The 25,271-nt window shown below is 40.9% G+C and overlaps 1 protein-coding gene across 2 annotated transcripts in view; it reads right to left on the bottom strand.

Annotated features, from left to right (window-relative positions):
- The window catches only part of DCBLD2 (discoidin, CUB and LCCL domain containing 2), a 91,045-nt gene that overhangs the window by 58,021 nt on the left and 7,753 nt on the right, over positions 1-25,271 (bottom strand). For both annotated transcript variants that reach the window (XM_051859389.2, XM_051859388.2), the window contains exon 2: positions 10,160-10,387. In XM_051859389.2, coding sequence (XP_051715349.1) covers positions 10,160-10,387 — 228 coding nt within the window. The remainder of the gene's footprint in view (positions 1-10,159; positions 10,388-25,271) is intronic.

The raw sequence follows: 25,271 nt of genomic DNA on the forward strand, positions 1-25,271 counted from the left end.
ACAGAAGAGCATGTTTAAGAATAGACATTACCATTCAGTGATGTCTTCTGTACAGCAAGTTTCTTTAAAAAGCCATGCTTCAGGGATCACTACTTTCTGCTTGCTTGGTGGACCAGAACGAGGTAGAACTGCACAAATTAGCCCCTGACTTGGAGTTGAGATTGTGTTCTCTTTGGGGAAGCCTGAAAACTCTTCCCAAGATTCCTCTCATGCTGTAACTTACAATAAACTGCTGTTTGTGGCTGGATTCAGCTTCAGTTTCAGCTGCTTCACAAAGACTCACTTGCAGAGGATATTGACAGGAAGGTATAGATCTCTTTTCTTAAGCAAGAAGACTTGGGTGTTTTTTTTTGTTTGTTTGTTTTTTTGTTTTTTTGGTTTTTTTTTTTTTTTTTTTTTTTTTTTTTTGACAGGCAGAGAGAGAGACAGAGAGAAAGGTCTTCCTTTGCCATTGGTTTACCCTCCAGTGGCCGCTGCGGCCGGCGCACCGCGCTGATCTGATGGCAGGAGCCAGGTACTTCTCCTGGTCTCCCATGGGGTGCAGGGCCCAAGCACTTGGGCCATCCTCCACTGCACTCCCTGGCCACAGCAGAGAGCTGGCCTGGAAGAGGGGCAACCGGGACAGAATCCAGCGCCTCAAACGGGACTAGAACCCACCCCGGTGTGCCGGCGCTGCAAGGTGGAGGATTAGCCTAGTGAGCCACGGCGCCAGCCAGACTTGGGTTTATAATTAAAACATGACATAGCAGATATTAAAAACAACATCACTAAGAATGGACATGCCTTTCTTTCTAAAAGACAGTGATGACTGCAGGTTGCACATCCCTTACCTGAACTACCTGAGAACAGGAGTGTTACAGTTGGAAGATGGCCCAACTTCTTGGGCCCCTGTACCCACAATAGAGACTTAGAGGAGATTCCTGGCTCCTGGCTTCAGATCGACACAGCTTTGGCCACTGAGGCCATCTGGGGAATGATCTAACAGATGGAAGACTTTCTCTCTCTCTCTCTGCCTCTAACTCTGCCTTTCAAATAAATAAATCTTAAAAAAAAAATAAAAATGGTGCTGGCAAAACTGGACGTATATATGTATAAGAATAAAATTAGATTCCCTACATCTCACCTTATACAAAAGTCTACTCATGTATATCATATAATTTGACCAAACAGATAAACTTATGCATATGTTTTATACATATATCATATATGCATATTATCAAGGATAATCTGAAGAGGTAACTAACAGAATGGGAGAACTTATTTGCAAACAATATAACTGATAAATGATTAATTCAGAATTTTTAAAGAACTCAAGAAACTCAAAAACAATAAAGCAAACAATCTAGCTAAGAAATGGGCAAAGAACTGGGGCCAGTACTATGGTGCAGTGGGTTAACACCCTGGCCAGAAGCGCTGGCATCCCATATGGATGCTGGATCAAGACCTAGCTACTCCACTTCCGATCCAGCTCTCTGCTATGTCCTGGGAAAGCAGTAAAAGATGGCCCAATTCCTTGGGCCCCTGCATCCACGTGGGAGTTTCAGAAGCAGCTCCAGGCTCCTGGCTTCAGATGGGCACAGCTCCAGCCATTGTGGCCAAATGGGGAGTGGAACTGGGCCAGTTGGAAGACCTCTCTTTCTCTGCCTTTCCTCTGTGTGTAATTCAGACTTTCAAATAAATCTTATTTAAAAAAAAAGAAATGGGCAAAGGACCTGAACAGGCATTTTTCAAGAGGAAATTCAAAGCACCAACACACACATAAAAAATACTCAGGATGACTAGCCATCAGGAAAATGCAAATCTAAACCACAGTGAGGTTTCACCTCACCCCCATTAGAATGGCTTTCATACAGAAATCAAACAAATGCTGGCAAGGATATGGGGGAAAAGGTATCCTAATCTACCACTGGTGGGAATGTAAACTAGTGCAGCCACTGTGGAAGACAGTTTGGAGATACCTCAGAAATCTGAATACAGACCTACCATATGACCCTGCCCTCCTACTCTTGGGAATTTACCCAAAGGAAATGAATTCAGCATATGAAAGAATTATCTGTACCCCATGTTTACTGCAGCTCAATTCACAATAGCTAAGATATGGAATCAACCCAGATGTCTATCAGTTGAAGACTGGATAATGAAATTATGGGATTTGTACACCATGGAATACTCTACAGCAGTAAAAAATGAAATCCTGTCATTTCTAGATGAAACTGGAAAACATCATACTTAATGAAATAAGCCAATCCCAAAAGGACAAATATCACATGTTTTCCCTGATCTATGCTAACAGAGCACCTAAAAGGTAATCTATAGAAATGAAATTGACATTTGGAGATGTGATGATTTTGAATTTGGTTTTCTTGTTTTAAATAAATAAAATAAAACTTTAAACGACAAAGTTAGAAGTGGAGACAGAGAGAGGGGTCCTCCATCCACTGGTCTACACCACAAATTACCCCAACAACCAGGACTGGCTGGGCCAGGCCAAAGAGAGGAACCAGGAGCTTCTTCCAGGTCTCCAATGTGGGTGCAGGGGCCCAAGGACTTGGGCCATCTTCTACACAAAACCATATAATTGTACCAGAGAGGGAGGGAACAAAAATGGGTAAATTTATTTTACCTGAGATGTGGGGTGAAGTTATCTAACTATGATTTAGAAAACAGATGTAATTAAAGAAGACTGATGACTTTTTTCTGTGCAGACTTTGTAAAATGTAAACACCCTGCACAAATTCCATAAACAAGGTCAAAAGACAACTGATGAGATAGCAGAAATTATTTACAGCATATATCACATATAGGCTAAAATCCCTAAAAGATAATAGCAGCCCTGGCCAAAGACACAGGGACAAAAAGTTAAAAAAAAAAAAAAAAAAAACTCAAACACTTCAACACATGAATAAAGGTTCTACCTGGCCAACAATGAGAAATGCCAACTACAGCAATAGAAATACTATTTCTCACCATTCAGCCGGCAAATCATAAAAAACATGACTATACACCATTTGAAGGACTGTTTGAAATGCATTTTTACGTGTTGCTGGTGCCAACTGGCACAATCTTTAAATGGTATACATAAATGTATACATATATATGTATCTGGACTCAATAATTGCTCTTCAAGTATCTGCTCAGAAGACATACACTAAGAATACCAAAAACAGTTTATAGGTGTAAAATATCTGAAGCAAGCAATACAGCATCCATAACAGACTAACTGAATAAACACCAAGAGTACCATGCCATAGAGTTCTGTGACTGTAAAAAGAATGAAGATCGTCTCCATGAAGTCATGTGGAGTGAATTTCAGCATATATTATAAGTGGGGAAAGCAAAGTACAAAGGATAACAATTTTGAACTAAAAGTGTAGAAAAAATAAAACACAGAATGACACAACTGGTTAGCTGCAGGGGGCAAGTGGGGATTGGTGAAAACAAAGAACGTTGTCACTTATCTGAGTATATCTTCTTGCACATTTCTAACTATGAGAACCATGCTTGTGTTTCAGATACTCATAAAAGAAAGCCATCAAGGACAGAGGAAAATACCTACAATGGGAGTTGACCAGAAACAAATGAACCAAACCATATTTCAAATGAATAACACACTGAGAGATAGGAGTTGGCAGGAGGGGAACAAGCCCAACGTTTGCACATGCTACTCAAACTATACAAGTTCTCAAAAAGTCCATTAAAAATGTGTATATGAGAAATAATACACATATAGATTTCAAAGTTTATTCTGCAAAATACATGTCTTTTGATCCCATTTTCCAGAAATTATTAAAAAAAAAAAAAAAAAAAAAAAAACCTTTGAGGAAAGGAAGAGGAGAGAGGGAGAGTAAGAGTCTATCATGTGGGTGGCAGGGATTGAACCATTTGCGCCACCACTGGCTGTCTCCTAAACTCTGCATTGTAAGGAAATTGGAATTGGGAGCTGGAGCCAGGATGCAAACCCAGGTACTCCACTATAGGCTGTGAGTCTCAACCACTAAGCCAAATGTCCCACCCCCCACCCCCATAAACGTTTTGAAGTAACCTTGTATGTCCTCTGGTTTAGATTCTAAACAAATACAAGTTCTACCTAGCAGGTCCTTTCATTTAGAGTCACAGGTATGTATGTAATTTTGAAACTTTTCTGGTTATAGACTGAATAAGTAAATACAAGGATACTTCAAAAAGTCTGAAAAATAGAATTAACGAGATTTTGGTGCAAAGATATTTTGAAATCCATGTATATTGGGGGTGTTCAAAAAGTTCATGAAAGGATATGAAAAAAATCTACGGATTTCAGATATTTTTGACAACCAAAAAAAATCTCTAAAATCCATTTCAAATTGAACTTTCTGAATTAGTCTCATATTATAGATAATGGGAGCTGGATTTCTCATTGCTAGAGAAATAAATTACAAGCATGAATAAGAAAATGGTAGAATGAACCCTATAATGTTAAATTAGGATCAAAAGCATCAATAAAAACCCATGCTCTTTAATATAGATAAATATAAGACCTAAGATACACACATGTACGTACGTATGTAAGCATGTATGTATACATGAATATATACAGCTATTTACGAAATCTGTTAATAGGGCCTGACAGCCCATTGGTCTAAACTGATGGAATGGACATCAATTTTTCATACCAACTTCTACTAAAAAGAAGGGTTCCTTGAAGAAATGGCTCATTCCAGGAATGAGGCAGGGCAAGTACAAGATAAATCTAGACCATCCTGTGTTAGATGTGAGGTAGTAAAGAAGGAGGAGGCCATCACAAAAGGAACAAGGCCTAGCCTCAAAAGGTTCCCACAGGAAATCTGGGCCAATATGAGCATACAAATGATAGTGAAGGGGCCGGTGCCATGGCACAGGTTAATCCTCTGCCTGCCACGCCGGCATCCCATGTGGGCACCAGTTCTAGTCCTGGCTGCTCCTCTTCCAATCTAGCTCTCTGTTGTGGCTTAGGAAAGCAGTAGTCCAAGTGCTTGGGCCCCTGCACCCACGTGGGAGACCAGGAGGAGGCACCTGGCTCCTGGCTTTGGACTGGCATAGCTCTGGCCATTGCGGCCACTTGGGGAGTGAACCAACGGAAGGAAGACCTTTCACTCTGTCTCTCTCTCACACTGTCTGTAACTCTGCCTGTCAAATAAATAAATAAATAATCCTTAAAAAAATGATAGTGAAGAGTTACATGCAATGAACCTAATAATTCATTGAGCCCACATTTATAAACAAATGAGAGATAAGGAACATTTTTCAGTAGGAAAAAATCTAACAAACATAGAAGAAATGATGAAACTAGGAAACCAGCATTTGGCAACCATCATAACTGATTCAGACAAGGATCATTAATGAATGCCAAAACTAGCTTGATAAGTAAAAGAAATTTACATCATTTCAAAGAGTTTCCCCATAAGATATGTATTGATTATGAAGAAACTAGGTACAACGTAGAAACCTGGGTGCTATCAGCTTAGCCAGGAGATCAAGCCAGTCATGGAACAGGCTGACACTGTGTGCCATGAGAACATCACTTCTGCTGAAAGTGCCTAACATGCACCTACTCACAACACAAAACAAACCAAATTAAGGACTAGCCTACGAAATAGCCCACATACTGAAAAATGTCAACACCATGAAATACTGAGAAACCAAAGAACTGTCCTCTCCTTTAATCTCTAGAGTAATGGAGGGAAAAAAAAGAGACAATTGAATAAAATATATTAACTGAAATTTGATTTTGTTGCAAAGCACATTACTTGGTTAACTGGAGAAACCTGAGTAAGGACTGTAGCTTACTGCATAAATTACATCAATGTTAATTTTCTGTGGTTATGTAAAGACAGTGTCCCTACTGTCAGGAAATAAACACTTTAATATACAGATGTTAGGGGAAATCATGTCCAAAGCTAAATTTCAACAGTCAGAAAGGCAAAAGTATGCATATGAATGGGGTGAGGGGGAGGAAGTAGTGTGCGGATAAAGCTTACAAGGTGAAATTGGTAAAACATTAATAAGTGAAAGGAATACGGAAATTCTTTATCCCATTCTTCCAACGAAATTATATCAAAACCAACACGTAAAAGAAAACAAGAGTTAACGTTGACCAAAAAGCTGCTAGTTTCATCTGTTTGGGGTAAAGGAACCATATTGTAAAAGATGCAGACCATATTATAAAAGATGAAGTCGTAGTTGAGACTATGGGCTTTACAATGAGACCTCAGTTCAAATTCCGGCTGTGTTGATATGACTTAGCGCAAGCTGCATTATCTTCTGATCTTTTTTTTCCCTTATTTGTTTATAGGAATAATCTATTGGATTCTTGGAGGATCTGGTGAAATCAAGCCCATCAAGGGTTTACAACAACAGATACCAGTTCCAGAACAAAACTGCTTTAGTCTGAACCTCACTTTGTACTATCGTTGTGACCCTGGGCAAGTTATTCAACCTTCTGTATCTCAGTTTTCTCATCAGCACACATAGTAATAACAATACCTACCTGAAAGGTTTTTGGGGAAGACCAAACTGATAGAAGCACTTTTGAATAGTACCTAGTACATTGCCAGCACTGTAAGACTATCAGTTATTTTTATTACTAGCCAGAACTTCTACAGAATAAGAATTCAAAAAAATATTATTTTATCATTAAGCACATAATATCACTATAATTTTTATAAGAACTTGATGGTAAATAAAAGCAAAATTTCCTTTTTCCCTTATGATAGGCAGACCAAAGCACAATAGAGAGAAAGGGGCCAAAAAGAACAGAAAGGGAAACTGAAATGTGAAAGACATAGAATCACTCATTAAATGAGATCTTTAAGATATCAGTTCCCTCTTTGTGAGTAATGCTGAGGACTTAAGGTATTTTGGATGAAAGCATGAGACAGAATGCATTTTTAAGTGTAACTTTGACTACATAAGACACATATACTTTAAGTTTCTTCTTTTATAGAATGCATTTTTTTTTTTTTTTTTTTACTTTGAGAAAGAAAGAGTGTGAGCAAGTGACAGTCTGCGGTTCACCACTAAATGCCCACAAGAGCCAAGACTGTGGCCAGAAACAGGAGCCCAGAACTCAACCCAGGTCTTGCACAAGGGTGGCAGGGACTCAACAACTTCAGCCATCACCTGGTGCCTCCCACAGTGCCCACTGGTAGGAAGCTGGAATCAGGAGCAAGAGTTGGGACTCAGACCCAGGCACTCCAATATGGGACAAGGGTGTCACAACAGGAAATGGTAATAAGGGGCAGCTGGGACTTACTATACAAATATTATACACCAAACACTGCATTTAAAAAAAAAAAAAAAAAAAAAAAAAAGCCTGAGGCCAGCGCTGTGGTGCAGCAGGTTAAAGCCCTGGCCTGATGCGCTGGCATCCCATTTGGGTGCCAGTTCTAGTCACAGCTGTTCCACTTCCGATCCTGCCCCTGCACCCCTGTGGGAGACCCAGAAGAAGCTCCTGGCTCCAGCTCTGGCCACTGTGGCCATCTGGGGAGTGCACCAGCAGAAGGAAGACCTCTCTCTCTGCCTCTACCTCTCTGTAATTTGTCTTTCAAATAAATACATCTTTAAAAAAAAAAAAAAAAAACCAGCTTTCTCACAGTACAGAAAATAGCATGGAAACCCGGACTGGTTCAGTGATTTGTAGAATGAACTCAATGATTCCAGGAGCTATGACTAGAATCCAGCGAGCCATTTAAAACCTTTGTGGAAAACTCTTCCTCTCCAGTAACAGTGCTTCTATTTATTGTCCAAATATACAACTCTTGTCAACATTTTAAAAACATTCTTCATTTTGAGAATTTCCAAAACATACAAAAGCAAGCAGCAGCAGGTGCAGTAACTCCCAGGTGCCCACTCCCAGGGTCCAGCAATGTGTGCTATCATTGCTTTGCCTTTCCTTCTGCACACCTTTGCTTCCTAAAGCACTGAAAAACAAATCTTAGACATCTCATTAGAACTCCAGAATCTCTCCACACATTAGGGTAAAATAACAGTTCATTTAGAACAGTCATTCTTCTCTGATCATCTTAAAAATGTCTTCCTTCAATAAGATCTTGATTCAAAGTAACCTAACAAGGTCTACACATTATTTTTGGAAGACATGTCACACTGTACAACAGTCCCCTCCCCTTCCTTTCTTTTTAAAAAATGCTATTTATACGTGAAGAAACTAGGTCATTTTTTTCTGTAGAAATTCTCAAGTTCCTAACTTAGTAGTTACAGTCAGTACAATGTGTTTCTCTGTCTCCTTTACTTTCTGTAAGGTACTATCAGAGCCGGGAAGAGGTTTTTTTCACTGCTGTTTCCTGAACGTTTGGGTGGCATCATCTACTGTCAAATGCATCCTTATGAGGCATCTACTATCCAATTGTCTTCTGTTACTTATTATAATAGGGTTTCTATAGCCTCCATTCATGTGAGTTCCTAAAAGTTTATCCAAGAAAATATATCCATGGAACTATGCATGTGGTGATCAAGCTACCAGAGCTGACTGAAGACCACAGAGGTTATAGGTCAGCAGCTGGGCAAACAGGGCAGTAATTTTCTTCAGTTAGATACAAGGCTGGAAAGTAGAGGAGAGATGAAAGATTTGGCTAGAGATGGAGAGAAGGCCAAGGGATGAGGATTTAAAAAGCAGGATACTGGGTTCCTATCATATCTGAAAGATATTTATATTTCCAAATAAACTAACACTTAAAGTGATGTTAGTTCTCCAAAATGGCCTTGCACAAATTCTCCCACCCGGTTTTTTTTTTTTTTTTTTTTTTTTTTTTTTTTTAAGATTTATTTATTTATTTAAAAGTCAGAGTTACACAGAGAGGAAGAGATCTTTCATTCACTGGTTCACTCCCCAGATGGCCCGACGGCTGGATTCAAAGCCAGGAGCTTCTTCCGGGTCTCCCACACGGGTACAGTGTTCCAAGGACTTGGGCCATCTTCTACTGCTTTCCCAGGCCATAGCAGAGAGCAGGATCGGAAGTGGAGTAGCAGAGTCTTGAACCAGTGCCCATATGGGATGCCCATGCTTCAGCCCAGGGTGTTAACCCGCTGTGCCAAAGCACCAGCCCCTCTCCCACCATTCTTAACAGAAAGATACTGATCTCCAAATCAAAGGTTCTAAAACTTGTTTGGGGGCTGGTGCTGTGGCACCTGTAGTGCCATCACCTGTAGTACCACCATCCCATATGGGCGCCGGTTTGAGTCCTGGCTGCTCTATTTCTGATCCAGCTCTCTGCTGTGACCTGGGAAAGCAGTACAGGATGACCCAAGTCCTTGGGCCCCTGCACCCACATGGGAGACCCAGACGAAGCTCCTGGCTTCTGGCTTCGGATCAGCGCAGCTCTGGCCATGGCAGCCTCTGGATAGTGAATCAGCAGATGGAAAACCTCTCTCTGCTTCACCTTTTCTCTCTGTGTAACTGACTTTCAAGTAAATAATAAATAAATCTTTAAAAAAAGACCTTGCCTGAAACACAGATTTTGCTGGGGAGCTTTTAAAATACTGAAGCCTATGTCCTACTCAATCAACTCCATCTCAAGTGGTCTGAGACGGGAATGAGTAATAACAGCAGTTTTCAAGTCTCCAGAGGTGACTCCACCATGCAGCTATACTTTGTAACCGCTGACAGCAATGCATGCACAAGCGTACCGGACAGGCACTGTTGGAAGCACTTTCCATATACCAGTTCAGTCCTTACTTCACAAGCGAGAAACAGAGAGGGGAGGTAAACCTGCCCAAGATCTGGGACCCAGCAAGCTAAGGGCAGACAGAATTTTTAACCCCAGGAAGTTTAGATTCACTGCCCATGCTTTCAACCAGCATGCTGTACCAACCCCCATGTGCGAATTACACTTGTATTCTTACACTGCAAATAAAGTAATCAAAGGAAAATATTCAAAGGGACATAACTAATTTTCTCTTTCTTAGAAATAGTACAGTGGCATCTTGGGTGAAGATACCAACAAAGGCTCATTAGCAAAGTAAAAAAAAAAAAGATAAACAGAGAAGATTCAAATTCAAGATTTTCTACACATTTTCAGTAGTTTCCCATATATTATCTTACTCAGTATAATTATTCAATGGTAACGGCTTTAGTTTCACAACCTGAAGTAACAATGAATTATACTTGTATTTACAAAAAAAGTCCTACCTATTTCAGTTCTGCTGACTCCAATTCCATTATAAATTCTGAGATAATTAAAGTGACAAGAACCAGAACCTTCAATGTCAAAGTCACCAAACTTGATGCGAATTCTCTCTCCAGTCTTCACACGGATCTCCCATTCACAAACAGTACTGTTGGGGTAGGTCTGTGGATAGTTTCTGGACGTAAGGGTTCCACTTTCAGGGCCCAGTACAGTATGTCCACATCCATCACCTTTAAAAAAAAAAAAAAGGTTCAAAGAATGAGAAATTGTTCTCACATCTTACACTATAACCAATAAGGAATTTTTTGTGAAGACTGCAAAAAGGTATTTTATAGCATCAACACTTTCTTTAAACAAAACAGGTAACAGTCACATGTGGGGAATCTTTTTTGGTCAAGGGCCATTTGGAAGTTTATAACATGTGTAGGCCATACAAAATTATCAAATTAAAAATTAGTCTGCTATAGATTTATTGAATTAAGTCCTATCTGTGGTTGCCTTGGCAGAGCCAAACCAAATGATCATGTGGGCTTTTTATGGTTTGGGGGCTGGATGTTCTCCATCCTTGGTATAGCTATTCACTGGAGCCATGTAATGCCAAGTTAGGTAGAAATAATCAATGATCACCTACAAAATTTTTCAGTTAAAGGAAACTTCCAAAATGAACAAGTAAAAGTAAATGAAAATAAAATATGTATGCATATCATAATAAATCCAATCTTTAAAAGAATGTCAATTTACAGCAATTGCTCAAAATAAATATATAGTACAAAAATGTTATCAGCTTCATTTATTAATTTATGAGCATTACAAATTCCTTCTAAAATTTCTAATAAGCTGAATGGCTTCTAAAAAACAATCTGCAATAAATATTATGCAAATTGACCATATTAATTATAAGGTACTTTTAAAAAGATTTATTATTTGAAAGGCAGAGTTACAGAGAGGCAGAGAGAAGGAGGTCTTCTATCCGCTGGTTCATTCCCCAAATGGCCACAATGACCAAAGCTGGGCCCATCCGAAGCCAGGAGCTTCCTCTGGGTCTCGCATGTGGGTGCAGGGGCCCATGCACTTGGGCCAACTTCTACTGCTTTCCCAGACCATAGCAGAGAGCTGGATTGGAAGTGGAACAGCCAGGACTTGAACCAGCACCCATATGAGATGCCAGCACTGAAGGTGGTGGCTTCACCCACTATGCCACATTAGCAGCACCAAGGTACTGCTTCTTGAAAACATTAAAGGTATTTATTTAATGTTTTGATGAAATTTCACATTTTAGTTGTCTTTCCCTTAATGCCTTATTTTTTCCTTATCGAATGAAAAGAAAAAACAGCATTTTAATGATTAAAGACTAGGAATAATGACTTCATATTTTGGTAGTGGTGGTATTTGCTCCAAAAATTTCTTCAGCACCTGTACCCAGAAACTTATAGGTAGCATATTACTTTGCAAAAATGAAATATTTCCATTGTCCCTTTTATCATAGTTTGTCTTTTTTTACAAAGAGCACCCACAAGGAAGCATTAATTAATGTTCATTTAGTAGCTTCAGCTGCCTCTTTAATTTACTGGCTAGCATTTCATAAGTGATGGGATTCAAATAAATCTAATAGGGTGATGGATATATTCTTTCAAAATAATATTTGTTCCTTGAAGTTACTTATAATTATCTTCTGGAATAATACAGCACTTATACACACAAAAAACTACACTAAAAGGGGCATCATTGGGTTTTAACTTCAATATATATATTCTATTATCATGATTTTATTCTTTTGAAGAATATGGTACTGATATAATTTATTAGAACAGATGATTGCTTTAAGGAAACTATAAATAAGGACTTCACATAATATCTAGCAAGTAGAATCTAAATTTTTTTTAAAGATTTTTTATTTGAAAGGCAGAATACAAGGCCTGGTGCCATGGCTCACTTGGTTAATCCTCCGCCTGTGGCACTGGCATCCCATATGGGCACCAGGTTCTAGTCCTGGTTGCACCTCTTCCAGTCCAGCTCTCTGCTGTGGCTAAAACTGGGCCAATTCAAAGCCAGAAGCCTCTTTAGGGTCTCCCATATGGTGCAGGGACCCAAGTACTTATGCCATCCTCTGCTGCTTTCTCAGGCGCATTAGCAAGGAATTGGATCAGAAGCGGAGCAGCTGGGACTCTAACCATTGCCGTAGGCTTTACTTACTACTCCACAGCTCAGGCCCCATGCTAAATGTTTTTAATTGAATGAATACACAAACTTTATCCTATGAGAAAGTAATTTCAAACTCATTTCAAAATTAATAGAACAGGGGGCTGGCTCTGTTGTGTAGAAGATTAAGCCTGTGCCTGCAGTGCCAGCACCCATGTGGGCACCAGCTGAGTCCCAGCAGCTCCACTACCAATCCAGCTCTCTGCTTATGGCCTGGGAAAAGCAGCAGAAGATGGCCCAAGTGCTTGAACCCCTGCACCCATGTGGGAAACCCACGAGCAGCTCCTGGCTCAGGCCTGGTGCAGCTTTGGTCATTGTGACCATTTAGAGAGTGAAGCAGAGGACAGAAGATCTGTTTGCCTTTCAAATAAATAAATGAATGCTTAAAAAAAAAAAAAAAAACTCTGCACTCAAATTTTTATAATACTTTAAAAAATTACATCCTTTGCTGATACAGACATTTGATAATGAAGCCCAAATAATTATTGTTTCTTAGACTATTTTTAAAGGTCAGTGATGAAATCTGGCTTCAACAAATACCTCTCATAAAAAGCTTAGATTTTAATCAATAATAAACATTAGTAATCTTCTACATCTGCTTTTATTAAGCACTAGACACAGCAGCTGAATAATATAAGACTATATAAGGGTAGAATGAAAAAATGTGGAATTTTGTGCACTATACCCGCTGATCTTTTGCAAATATAAAACTTTGGATGTTATACAATCAAGAAAAAACAACCACAAATTTCTCCTGAAATTACCACAAAAATACCTTGAATATTTCTGCTGGCTATCAGCTAAATTAAAAACATACAGGTATAAAACCTGTACTGTGAAAGTAAGTGAACTTTAATGTAAGGAAATTCTGAGACTCATCAACATTCTTTCGTTAAAGAAAAAAACCATGAGAGTTTCTAAAATTAGGAAACGCATCAGAAATATTCTATTACTATTGGAAAGATGAAAACATGCTTCCTGGAAGCATTTCAAGCTTTAAAAAGTAAACACTGAATAAATGAAATAACTCAAAAGATAAATGTATTTCTTTAACAAACTGAGTCAGAGGCTTTTTAACTTATTAGAAATGCTGATGGATTGCAGAAAGTCAAGACTTTCCCATGAACAGCTGAATCTAATACTTTGTAATGGTAGATTGTCATATTTAAGTACTCCACATAGGCTATTCAACTTACGGTTGTCATTTCACAACAAATTTTACAGAAAGAGTACAAGTAAAATGTTAGGAGTAATTTTTATGCTCAGTTCATGTTTTAGTCACAATAAATAAACAAAATGTTTTTTGTCCTTTCCATCATAAAGCATGATTTCTACAAATAAAGTAAATACTAGCTGATAAAAATCAGGATATTTGCATGCACGCTGATGAAGAAAATAATTAAAATGGAGCTCTCTTCAGAATCTTGTGGAAGGGGAGGAAGGGCATGAACAGCCCACAAGTAACTTGCCAAGAATGTTCTAAAATATGTGATGGAGTTCAGAGTTTCCTCCTCTTGCAAACAAGTTGATATGCACCAGAAACCAAAGTTAAAAGTCTCGATCCACTTCAATGAATAGTATGTCAAAGAATGTCTGATAAGTTTAACCCGACTTAGATAAGCAGCTAAGCCAAGCACCTACTACTATGGACGTCTATGTTTACAATGAGGTAGTTTGAAAGGAAAGCCTGAGCATTTATAAATTCATTAGGCCAGCAGCTTCACGTGTTTTTCTGTTATTCCAAAGAAAATAACGTTTTACACTGTGACGCTATATACGCTGGCATGCAGATGCTTGACCCACTGATGGCCCCCACCTGCAGTCTGAGAAACACTATACTTTGCATCCAAAGGTCATAAAATTGAATTTGCAAAGCAGAAGATCTTGTCTTCACTTTCATCTGCAATTTAGTAATGAGTTTCTAGTATATATTTATAGTTCTTAAAAATAAAGCCTACTCAAAATATTTAAAAGTAAAGCTAAAATTTGGAAAATGCTATTTTATCAATGAGACACCTAATACACTCAAAGAGGGGAAGATATTCCTCCAGGCCCCCACTTGGTAGTATCTGGAGATATCTTTGGTTGTCACAACCAGAAAGGGAGGGGTGTTACTGGCTTCTAGCCTTCTAGCGGATAGACTCCAGGAATGCGACTTAAGCAACTTAGAAGGCACAAGACGCCCCACCCCCAAACAATGCTGGCCCCTAAATGTGAATAGTGCTGAAGTTAAGAAGCGCTGACTTCCAGCCAAAGCTAGGAAATCTCAGGCTGAAGGTCTGGTTTAATTCTTGGCTGGGTTTCATCTGGCCACAGGGTAAAGTTGTTCTACTCACCAAGGGTACAACTCAGGGAAGAGTTTTCTCCCAAAGTCCAGCAATTTTACTAAAGAATCTTATGTTACTACTTCCCTATATTTTTTTATAAAACAAATAAACGGAATGTTTTATGTTTCAAAAGGAAAAAAAAAAGGGTCCTTTTTATTGTCTACAGATTTCAAATGATCCTTTCCCCCTGGATCAAGTGCTTTCAATATTAGGGAGAATAGGTACTAACAAGGTCAGGAAGAATCATCACCAATTCCTCTGATTAGCTTTGTACACTGAGAAGAATGATTTGTGACGAGGCTACACCACTTACTTTTACTCATTTTCACAAGACAGAATTGACATAAAGATCTTAACTATATAGAGAAAACGACTACTAAAGTGGATATTACAGGACCAGCTCATACAGTCTAATAACTCCAACATCACCAATTTTTTCCTTCTTCAATTCCATCATCATGACCATCACTGTCAACTTCTCTTCCACCTCATCCCCTAAAGGATCATCATCAGATTCTGACTATAAGTGGGTAGAAGCCTATTAATGTAATTTTTAAATTTTAATTTTATTTCAGTGCAGAAACAGCACTGGAATTTGATCTCACTGCTGCGTTGCTCAGCTACAGATTTATCTAGGGGATTACTCAGAGAACATGTGTTCACTTCCTCGGAAGAGTGTAAGGTCAGATGTGTTAAGCCAGATACGAATTTTTATATTGTTCCAGGAAGAGAACTAAATGACTGTTTTTTACTACTTATCCCTAGAGAAAACAGAAAGAACATTAAACATATTTAAATGACAAAAAAAATATGCAGCAAATCCAAGCTAATTTTAGGCTACACTAAATTCTAATAAATCAAATGTAGTTTTTGGGTGTTTCCTGATGTTCATTGCATGTAACTCTCCAGTCACCCCCAGATTTTAGTCATATCACCACCAATATATGTGTGTATATATATTATCTTTAAAAATCTTTAAAAATCTTTATTTGAGAGGCAAAAAGAAAGTTCCCAGAGACCAGTTCACTCCCCCAATGCCTGCAACAGCCAGGACTGGGTCAGGGCCAAAGCAGGGAACACAGAACTTATTTCAGGTCACCCACATAGGTAATAAGGACCAAATTACTTGAACCATTACTGCTGTCTCCGTGTGTTAACAGAAAGCTTGAGTTAGGATCCAGAGTCAGGTGTCACCAACCCAGGCATGCTGACATGGGACACAAGCACAAACTGCTGAGCTAAATACCTGCCTCTATATTACTGAATTTTAATAATATGAAAATGATTACCAAAATATCTTCATTAACAATACCAAATACAAATGCAGGACACTAACAGAAAAACGTCAAAAATGAAGAGCAATGTAACTTTCATTATAGTAATTATAAAAAGAAAGGTTTACACTTTTCCCATTAACTTGCAAGGATTTTTTTTTTTTACCATTGAAGACTTGAGTCTCACTGTACTTCCTCTAAATAAGTGTCACTTTTGTCATGTTATAATACATTTCTAAGCGTTTATAACAACATGAAAAAAGGAAAAGCAAAGAACATTTAGGGAGTTGAAAACTGTTCCAAAAAGTCACAACTGTCAACTAATACATTTTATTTCACTTGGCTACAATGAAGTTTTTAATCTACTATTCAGTACTGTTAACTTTTAGACCAGAAGTACTGTATCAGTCCATGTTAGTGAGGTGTCTTAAGAAGCATCATTGGGGCTGGCACTGTAGCATAGCAGGTAAAGCTGCCACCTGCAATGCTGGTATCCCATATGGGCGCCACTTCGAATCCTGGCTGCTCCACTTCCGATCCAGCTCTCTGGTATGGCCTGGGAAAGCAGTGGAAGATGGCCCAATGCATGGGAGACCTGGAAGAAGCTCCTGGCTTCTGGCTTTGGATAGGCTCAGCTAAGGCCATTTTGGTCATTTGGGGAGTGAACCAGCAGATGGAAGACCTTCCTCTTTGTCTCTCTCCCTGGCTCTGTATCTCTACCTCTCAAATAAATAAGATCTTAAAAAAAAAAAAAAAGGCATCAGTAAATTCAAGGCACTCCTTTAGTTTCACTTTTTTTATGTCCTCTTTATCCTTGGGAACTTTCCTTGTTCTGAAGTCAGTTTTGCTGAAATTAAAACCCATTTAGCTGCTCTTGCTTTCGATTAGGATTCACATGTCACATCCTTCTCCATCCCCTTATTTATTTGATAAAATGTTAACAAATTCACTATTTTTAAATTGACTATTTCTTTTACATAAGTTTTAGGTCCAGAGCAAAACTGAATGGAAAGTACCACTCTGCACATATTCCTTTCCCTTACATGTGCAGTTTCCTCCATCATTAACATCCCTGATGGGATTGGTGCATTTCTGACAAATGAGAAGCTACACTGACACATCATTATCATCTATAATTTACAGCACAGTTCATTCTTCCTGTTGCACATCCCATGGATTTGGAGAAGCATACAGTGACATGTATCCACCAATACAGTACCATACAAAGGAGTTTCACTGCACTGGAAATCCTCTGTGCTCCACCTGTCACCCCCACCTCCCCCCAAATCCTGGCAACCCCTGATCTTTTTACTGTCTTCATAATTTTGCCTTTTTCCAGAATGGTATATGGTTCAACCACACACCACAAAGGCTCTTCAAAGAAGTTTGTGGGAAAATGGAATCAGAAGATTAAATATTTGGGGTACAAAACCATTTTATATCCATACATTTGAAGCACACATTTCCAGGAGCCAGTGATGTGGCGCAGTGAGTTAAAGCTCTGGCCTGCAGTGCCAACATCCCATATGTCCCAGCTGCTCCACTTCTGATCCAACTCCCTGCTAATGTGTGTGGGAAAGCAGCAGAGGATGGCCCAAGTCCTTGGGCCCCTATCCCTATGTGGGAGATCTGGAAAAAGGTCCTGGCTTCTCATCAGCTCAGCTCCAGCCATTACAGCCATTTGCGGAGTGAATGAGTGGATGGAAGACCTCTCTCTCTGTCTCTACTTCTCTTTATAACTCTCTCTCAAATGAATAAACCTAAAAAAAAATGAAAAATACATATATCCATGAACTTTTTAAAGACTCTCATATGCATGGATTTAAATTTTTTTGCATCAAAATAAACTTTATAATTCCATTTTCCATGAACTCTGAAATACCTTGTTATGTAGCTTTTCCAGCTTAACTTTATTCACTTATGCATTTAAGTTTTCTCCATGATTTTTCATGGCCTATTGGTTCACTTCTTTCCTTATTTATTTTAAAGATTTATTAATTTATTTGAAAGTCAGAGTCAGAGAGAGAGAGAGAGAGAGAGAAGCAGAGGGAGGGAGGGAGAGAGGTTTGCCATCCGCTGGTTCACTCCCCAGATGGCTACAATGGTAGAAGCTGTGCCGATCTGAAGCAAGGAGCCAGGAGTTTCCTGGCCATCTTACAATACCTAGCACTGCTTCTCAAACACTCCACTCAAACATCTTAACCTCAGATGAAGGAATGAATAAATAAAACATTTGACGTGTTCACTTTATATTTACACTATGGTTAGATCTTTGTGTTTTTTGCAAATTATGCCTTGCAAAGTGAGTCTTCAGTGCACTTTTTTATAAGTTTTGTAACATGGTAAAGCAACAATTAAAAGACACAGCAAACTTTCTACCCTGAATCACTGATATCTACCTTTTTCTTTTTCACTCTCCTTTTACAGAGTGATTTCCTTGGTTATTTTTCTTGATGTCTTATTTGTATGCCTCTCATTATAACATCAATGCCCTGCTTCCAGGCACTCATGGATTGGACAGTGTCCATCAAAAGGTAGGTTCCTCACTTCTGGTACCTAGGAATTGACTTCTTTGCAAACAGTCTTGCAGATGTAGTCGAGTTAAATGGTGTCATGCTGTATTAGGGCAGGCCCTAATTCAATGACTCCTGCCCTCATAAGAGGTGGTCTTGGATTCAGACACAGGGAGAATGCACAGAGCAAAGTGAATTCATTCATAAGCCAAGGAAGGCTAAGGATTTCAACCTCCAGCAACTAAGAGTAGGCAAGGAGGCATCCTCTGCTGGGGGCTTGAGAATTCTCCAGAGCTTAGTCCTGCTGGTATCCTAAAGACAGAATTGCAGCCTCTGAACCTGACAATAACTTTGTGGTTTTAAACCATCTAACTTTGTGATACTTTGTTACAGCAGAGCTAGGACACTAAAATAGAGACCCACCTATCTGAGGGAGCTGCAGCTAAAGCCAGTGGATACTTTCCCACCCTTATCTTCTGTGACCTCTCTACAGCACTGGCATTTCCTCTCCTCCCAGCCTTACCTCCCTCCTTAAAACTTTCTTCCTGTCTTAGTTCTTTTAATTCTAACTCCAGCTTCTCAGATGCCTTAACTACAATCTTGTTTCCCCAAAATGCTGACTTTGCTATTCTTCACTGTCCTTCCCCCACCCTCTTTATCTACCTGGGCAACCTAATCTACTCCCATGACTTTGGCTACCACCAAATGGAAAAGAGCTCAAGCCTCCAAACTCTCCTCCAACCCTCAAACCTGCTATCTGTGTTTCTTTTAAGAACTTCTAGGGGCTGGCGCTATGGCATAGTGGCAGGTAAAGCCGCTACCTGCGGAGCCAGCATTCCATACGGGTGACAGTTCGAGACCCAGCTGCTCTACTTCTGATACAGCTCTCTGCTATGGCCTGGTAAAGCAGAAGATCGCCCAAACCCTTGGACCACTGCACCTGCATGGGAGACCAGGAAGCTCCTGGTTCCTGGCTCCGGATCGGAGCAGCTCCAGCCATTGCAGCCATCTGGGGAGTGAACCAGTGGATGGAAGACCTGTCTCTGTCTGTCTGTCTCTCTCTCTCTGTAACTCTTTCAAATAAATAAATAAATTAAAAAAAAAAAACTTCTGCTCAGAATTTCCATATCTTTTCAAACTCAACGTGTCCCAAAAATTCAATGAACCTCAACATGCCAGGTACCATGCTATCATGCTATGTGCTAGTGATAACAGTAAACAAGACAGGCAAGGCCCCAACCTAATAGAGTTTACAATACAGAGGACAGTATGGCAGGTAATTCCAGGGGTGAGGAATACTACCAGCAGGTCATGGTGCTTTATGTTCTGTGTATGTGTGAGTGCTATGGATCTGTGAGAGAGAAGGATAAAGAGGCAGCAATTAGGCAGAAATTCTGATGGATAAGTGGAAAGCAGCAAGAGGAAGATGACTTCAGAAAGGGAGGGGGAATAATAAAAGCATTTGAGTTCTGGTTCTCTCAAATTTAAGTGGTCATTCCATTTTTACTTTGGATCTCCTTAATATCTCCAAATGTAGTCCCCCTGAACAAGTGCAGATCCCTGCAAAGTTTTCCATCAGGTCTCCCCTCCATATCTTTCCCCTCTCTGATCCACCATCCACACTCCTGCCAGTATTTCTTAGACACTAACCCTACCAGGCCAGTCCCTTACTTTAAAAGCCTTTAATTTTCTCCACTGATGATCCAGCAGAACCCAAACTCTTCAGCAAGGATGCAAAGTCCACTATAATCTGGCTCCAGATTTCCCTCTGCAGTCTCGTCTCTTATTTTGCTGTGGCATGACGGTGACCCCACCCATGCTGCATGCTTGCTCACCTCTGTGCCCCACACATGTCATCCACTGCCAAGAACAACGTCCGTCCTCCTATCCACCTGGCAGACACCTACTCAATGTGATCTCCCTTTTGAACTTTCTGAAGCCGATCTCCCATTTCCATTATCACATCAGTTTACCATACCTAGCTGTGAAACTCTTAGGAAGGCAATACAATCTATTTGCCTTTTTAGCCCTAAGCACAGAAATAAAACAAATGAGGCTCTTGGCATAGGCTGCTTAGAACTAAACCCAAACAAGTCCTATATTATGGCAGACAAGTGATAGCACAGAAAGTACACAGGCTTTGGAATCAGAAAGACTTGGATTTTTTAAAGGAGATTTATTTATTCAGAATGAAGAGTGATGCGTGAGAAGGGGATAGAGATCTTCCATCTGCTGGTTTACTTCCCAAACATGCATGATAGCAGGGCTGGGCCAGGCTGAAGTCAAGGACTCCACCCAGGTCTCTCATGTCGGTGGCAGGAACACTCGAGTCATCTGCTGCCTCCCGGAATGAGTATTGTCAGGAGGCTGGATTGGAAAGGAAGTAGCCCAGAATCAAACCTAGGCACACCGACGTGGGACGTGAGCATCTCAGGTGGCAGGTGGCTTAACCCCGAGCCTCCTCTCAGTCTTGGACTGCAATTTTAGACATGCCAACTTTTGAGATCCTGTCCACCTCCTCAAGCCTCATCCTTAACTGTGCATGGGCACCATCCATCTTCCAGCTCACTTAACACATAGTGGACTCTCTAAATGCAGCACTCTTTCTGCTCCTCAAAGAGAATGTCTCTGCCTGTCTAGTTCCAGCCTTATCCTTCTGGGAACTGCCCCGCAGTTTCCCCAGTTTTTACATGACCTCATGCCCCCTGGCTAGTTGATTGGTCCAATGAGGTACTGATTCATACTGGGCCAATGTGAGTCAATTTACCATTCCCGGAACCAAGTACAATAGGGAAAACCCCAGAATCTCTCCAGCATTACAACTACAAGATATGGGGTTATCAATTCGCTGAATCCTTTCAGGTAAAGCCGGACTGAAACAAAAAGATTAAAGCTGAGCCCTCCCTCGTCCTTAAGTCCAGCAGCAGTCTTGCTTCCCTCAGCTTAGGCTGATTCAGCTCTACGAACACCCTGTAAGTCACTTCAGATTCCTCCCAGTACTTTCTCTTTCCACCTTAAGCATATTTGTATTTCTGTTCCCCATAACCTCAAGAGTCCTTACTAAAATACCCTTCTTCCACCACTGCAACACCATGTCTGCCTTGGACACACACCTGAAGAATGTGCTTCCAGGATGCAAAGAGTCACAAGAAACAGGAGTGTGCCAGGAGAAAAGTGATCCATCATAAACCCACGAGGAAGGAGACCAAGGAAAGTTGAAACCTGACAGTAAGTAGAAAGTTGGAGCTAGAGCCAAATCTAAAAGGATAGGAAAAACCAGTGTGAAGGTTTAGGTGTTGAGGCCAATTAAGGACAAACCTTGTGAACTCTTACGCTTTGCTGCCACATTCCTTCGTGGCTTGGCCCGACTCCTTCCACTGAGCAAATCCTGGAACTTCCCTAGACACTAACCAGGATGGTGATAAGGAGAACAGCAACAGGGTGAGTCTAGGCAGAAACAGCAAACATCTGAAAAGGAGGGATTTCAACTGCAGAGAAGGCAAGAGTCAAGGTTTTCAATCATGTACTAATTCTCATTGAATAAAAATTTACCACTGCCCAAACAAATCTGATCTAATGATACGTTCTAAAACGAGAGGCAAGTTACATTATTTTAAAACACTGAGAGTAGTAACTCATTCTCAAAATCTGATATGGCTAGTATGTAAATCCAGGTATGTCTGAGTTCAAAGCCTCCATATTTTCAAAAATCACTCCTGCAATAATCATAATCATAAGACACAGTTCCTAGGTTCTTCAGGCTAAACAAAAACCCACACACACAAAAAAATCTGTTTAAATGACAGTTTTAGCAGAGCAGAAGACTGCAAGGGTTAAAAAGGAAATTCATCATTTAATAAATATCTACTGGGTGCCAGACAGTAACAAAATGTATAGCACAAATGTAGTTTCCACTTTTTAAAAAACTTGTCACTTGAAAAAGCAGGGGGCTGGTGCTGTGGCACAATGTGTTAAAGCCCTGTCCTGAAGCGCTGGCATCCCATACGAGCGCCAGTTTTAGTCCCAGCTGCTCTTCTTCTGATCCAGCTCTCTGCTGTGGTCTGGGAAAGCAGGAAGATGATGACTCAAGTCCTTGGGCCCCTCACCCATGTGGGAGACCCGGAAGCTCCTGGCTCCTGGCTTCGGATTGGTACAGCTCCAGCCATTGTAGCCATCAGGGGAGTGAACCAGCAGATGGAAGACCTCTCTCTCTCTACCTCTCTAACTCTTTCAAATAAATAAAATAAATCTTTAACAAAAAAGAAAAAAGAAAAGAAAAAAAGCAGCTGTAACAGGTGCCAGGAAAGCAGTTGAAGAAAGATGTATTGGCCGGCGCTGTGGCTCAATAGGCTAATCCTCCAACCTTGCGGCGCCAGCACACCAGGTTCTAGTCCCGGTCGGGGCACTGGATTCTGTCCCGGTTGCCCCTCTTCCAGGCCAGCTCTTTGCCATGGCCCGGGAATGCAGTGGAGGATGGCCCAAGTGCTTGGGCCCTGCACCCACATGGAGACCGGGATAAGCACCTGGCTCCTGGCTTTGGGTCAGCATGATGCGCCGGCCGTAGCGCACCAGCCGCGGTGGCCATTGGAAGGTGAACCAACGGCAAAAGGAAGACCTTTCTCTCTGTCTCTCTCACTGTCCACTCTGCCTGTCCAAAAAAAAGAGAGAGATGTATAAAAGGTGTTGGAATTTTGAGCCCGATTCTAGACTCAGAGTAAGAGCTTCACAGAGATGCAAAACATACTGGAGCAGAACCTCCACTGATAAAGCAGTACTCTGGGCAAAGTGGACCGAGACCATGTTCCAGGGAGGAGGAGAGCTGAGGCAGAGGCACAGTCCTACAGGGCAGGAATGAGGAGCAGTGAAGAACTTTAGCCCTACAAAGTGCTGCTGCTAAGCACAGGGACCCCCCCATTTGAGATTTCACATTCATTGGCAGCAGATCTGATCACAAAGCCCGTGTGCCTGTCTCCAACAACTCTGACCCAACCAGGACCAGAGAAAGCAGACAACAGGAAGTATCACATAGGCCCATGCTGGGGAACTGCCAAGAACCAAGGCAAGAACACTGTGGAGACTTGGGCCTGAGGGCCTGGGGGCCTGGGCTGGGAACAGTGAGGAAACAAGGAGATGGACAAGTAGCTTGCGTGAAGGAGGAAGCCATGGCAGGTGTCACGCCGCATGTCTCAGGTACTCCTCCTTCGGCCCCTCCGTGGGAAGGCCTCCACAGCCTGGCCCAACCTTTCCAGCCTCTCACTGCTTTCCTATGATACCAGATTATTAAAATGACCTGAACGAGAGTTACAGGTGACGAGGAAAAAAGGAGGCACATCACTGGTAGAACCCAGGATGGGGAGAGGGTGGAAGGAATCCACTCAACTTGCTGGCATTGATCGATGTTACCACCCTTCTCAAAGACAACCTGTCTCAGAAGAATGGTTTTCTAGGAGCCACGTCTGCATTTAGAGTTCCAGCTTGAAGGAGACCTCTCTCAGTCAAGGGAGTGTAGCAGGGAGGTCCATTTCCTGGGAAGAAGGGAGCTGGGAAAAGCTGGGCAGATTGTTAGGCCCAGAGCAGGTGGTGGTAAGGACCATGAGGGGGCTCTATTCCAGGAGACTCAGGCCAGGCTCTTGAACTGATCACCAAGTGTGGGGATCAGGCTAGGCACATGCCCAGGGACTAACACCAAATAATATGCCCTGCCCAGGGCAACAGATTCACTTCATATTTTGGGCTTTTAATTCATTTATTCTGAATGACAGATACCATGGTAAGTATTAAAATAAGAAAATGAATGAAATTGTACTGACAAGAAAAACTATTTAAAATACATCGTAAAAAGTACCATCTGGAAATGAGTATGTCGTTAACGGTTAGAGAAGTAGAAGGGATGATACCCAAGAATGGTTTTGAAGGACAATGAGGAGCTACCTAAGAAAAGGAAAGTAAGGAAGGGTATTCCAAGTAGAAGCAGCTGCATATGTAAACAGACTAGTCTAGGCAACAAGATAAAATGGCATGGAATTCTATATTAAGAGGAATACAGCTCAATGTTATACTTGCACAATGGAATTTAAGGGGTACAGGCACGAGATTAGGTCAGAGTGCAAGAGAATATGAAAAGTTTACATACATAACATACAAAGAAGTTTGGACTATACCCTAAAGAGGCTACTGATCACATTATGGAAGTCATTAACACAGCTCCAGGAGGGCAAAACCTTCAGTGCATGGAAACACAGCCAGCCCCCAGGACCCAACAAGCAAATATTTGCTCAAAGACTGGGCACAGACATAGGACATGGGGACTCAAGGAGGAAACGGTGGCCAGGGCTAGCAGCTTGCTTCTAGAAGGAACAAGGCAGACTGCGACGTTCCCACACTTACCTGACCACCCCCAACCTGTTCGGATCTTGTGGTATTTTAAAAAGATCTGAAAGGTAGACACACAAAAAGAGAGAGGGACAAACAGAGTAAGTAAGCTGGCTTCCCTCCACTGTTTCACTCTCTAGATGGCCACAATGACCAAGGCTGGTCCAGGCTGAAGCCCAGAACCCAGATCTGGTGGTTTTTTATTCCTCAAATGTATGCCATCTCTGAGGGTTAGAAATCTACCCACCCTTCAAAGCTCGCCCACCTAAAGCCACTTATTCAGCAAGGTTTGCATTTCCTCAGGTAATAAGTTTTCTCTCCCTTATAAACCTACACACTGTACATCCACCCTTGATTTACGTATAAACATATATTCCAACTTGACCATAATTACTTCAACTGAACTGTGGGTTCTCCAAAGACGACAAT

This window comes from Oryctolagus cuniculus, chromosome 4 (genome assembly GCF_964237555.1).
Source record: "Oryctolagus cuniculus chromosome 4, mOryCun1.1, whole genome shotgun sequence".
NCBI lineage: Eukaryota > Metazoa > Chordata > Mammalia > Lagomorpha > Leporidae > Oryctolagus > Oryctolagus cuniculus.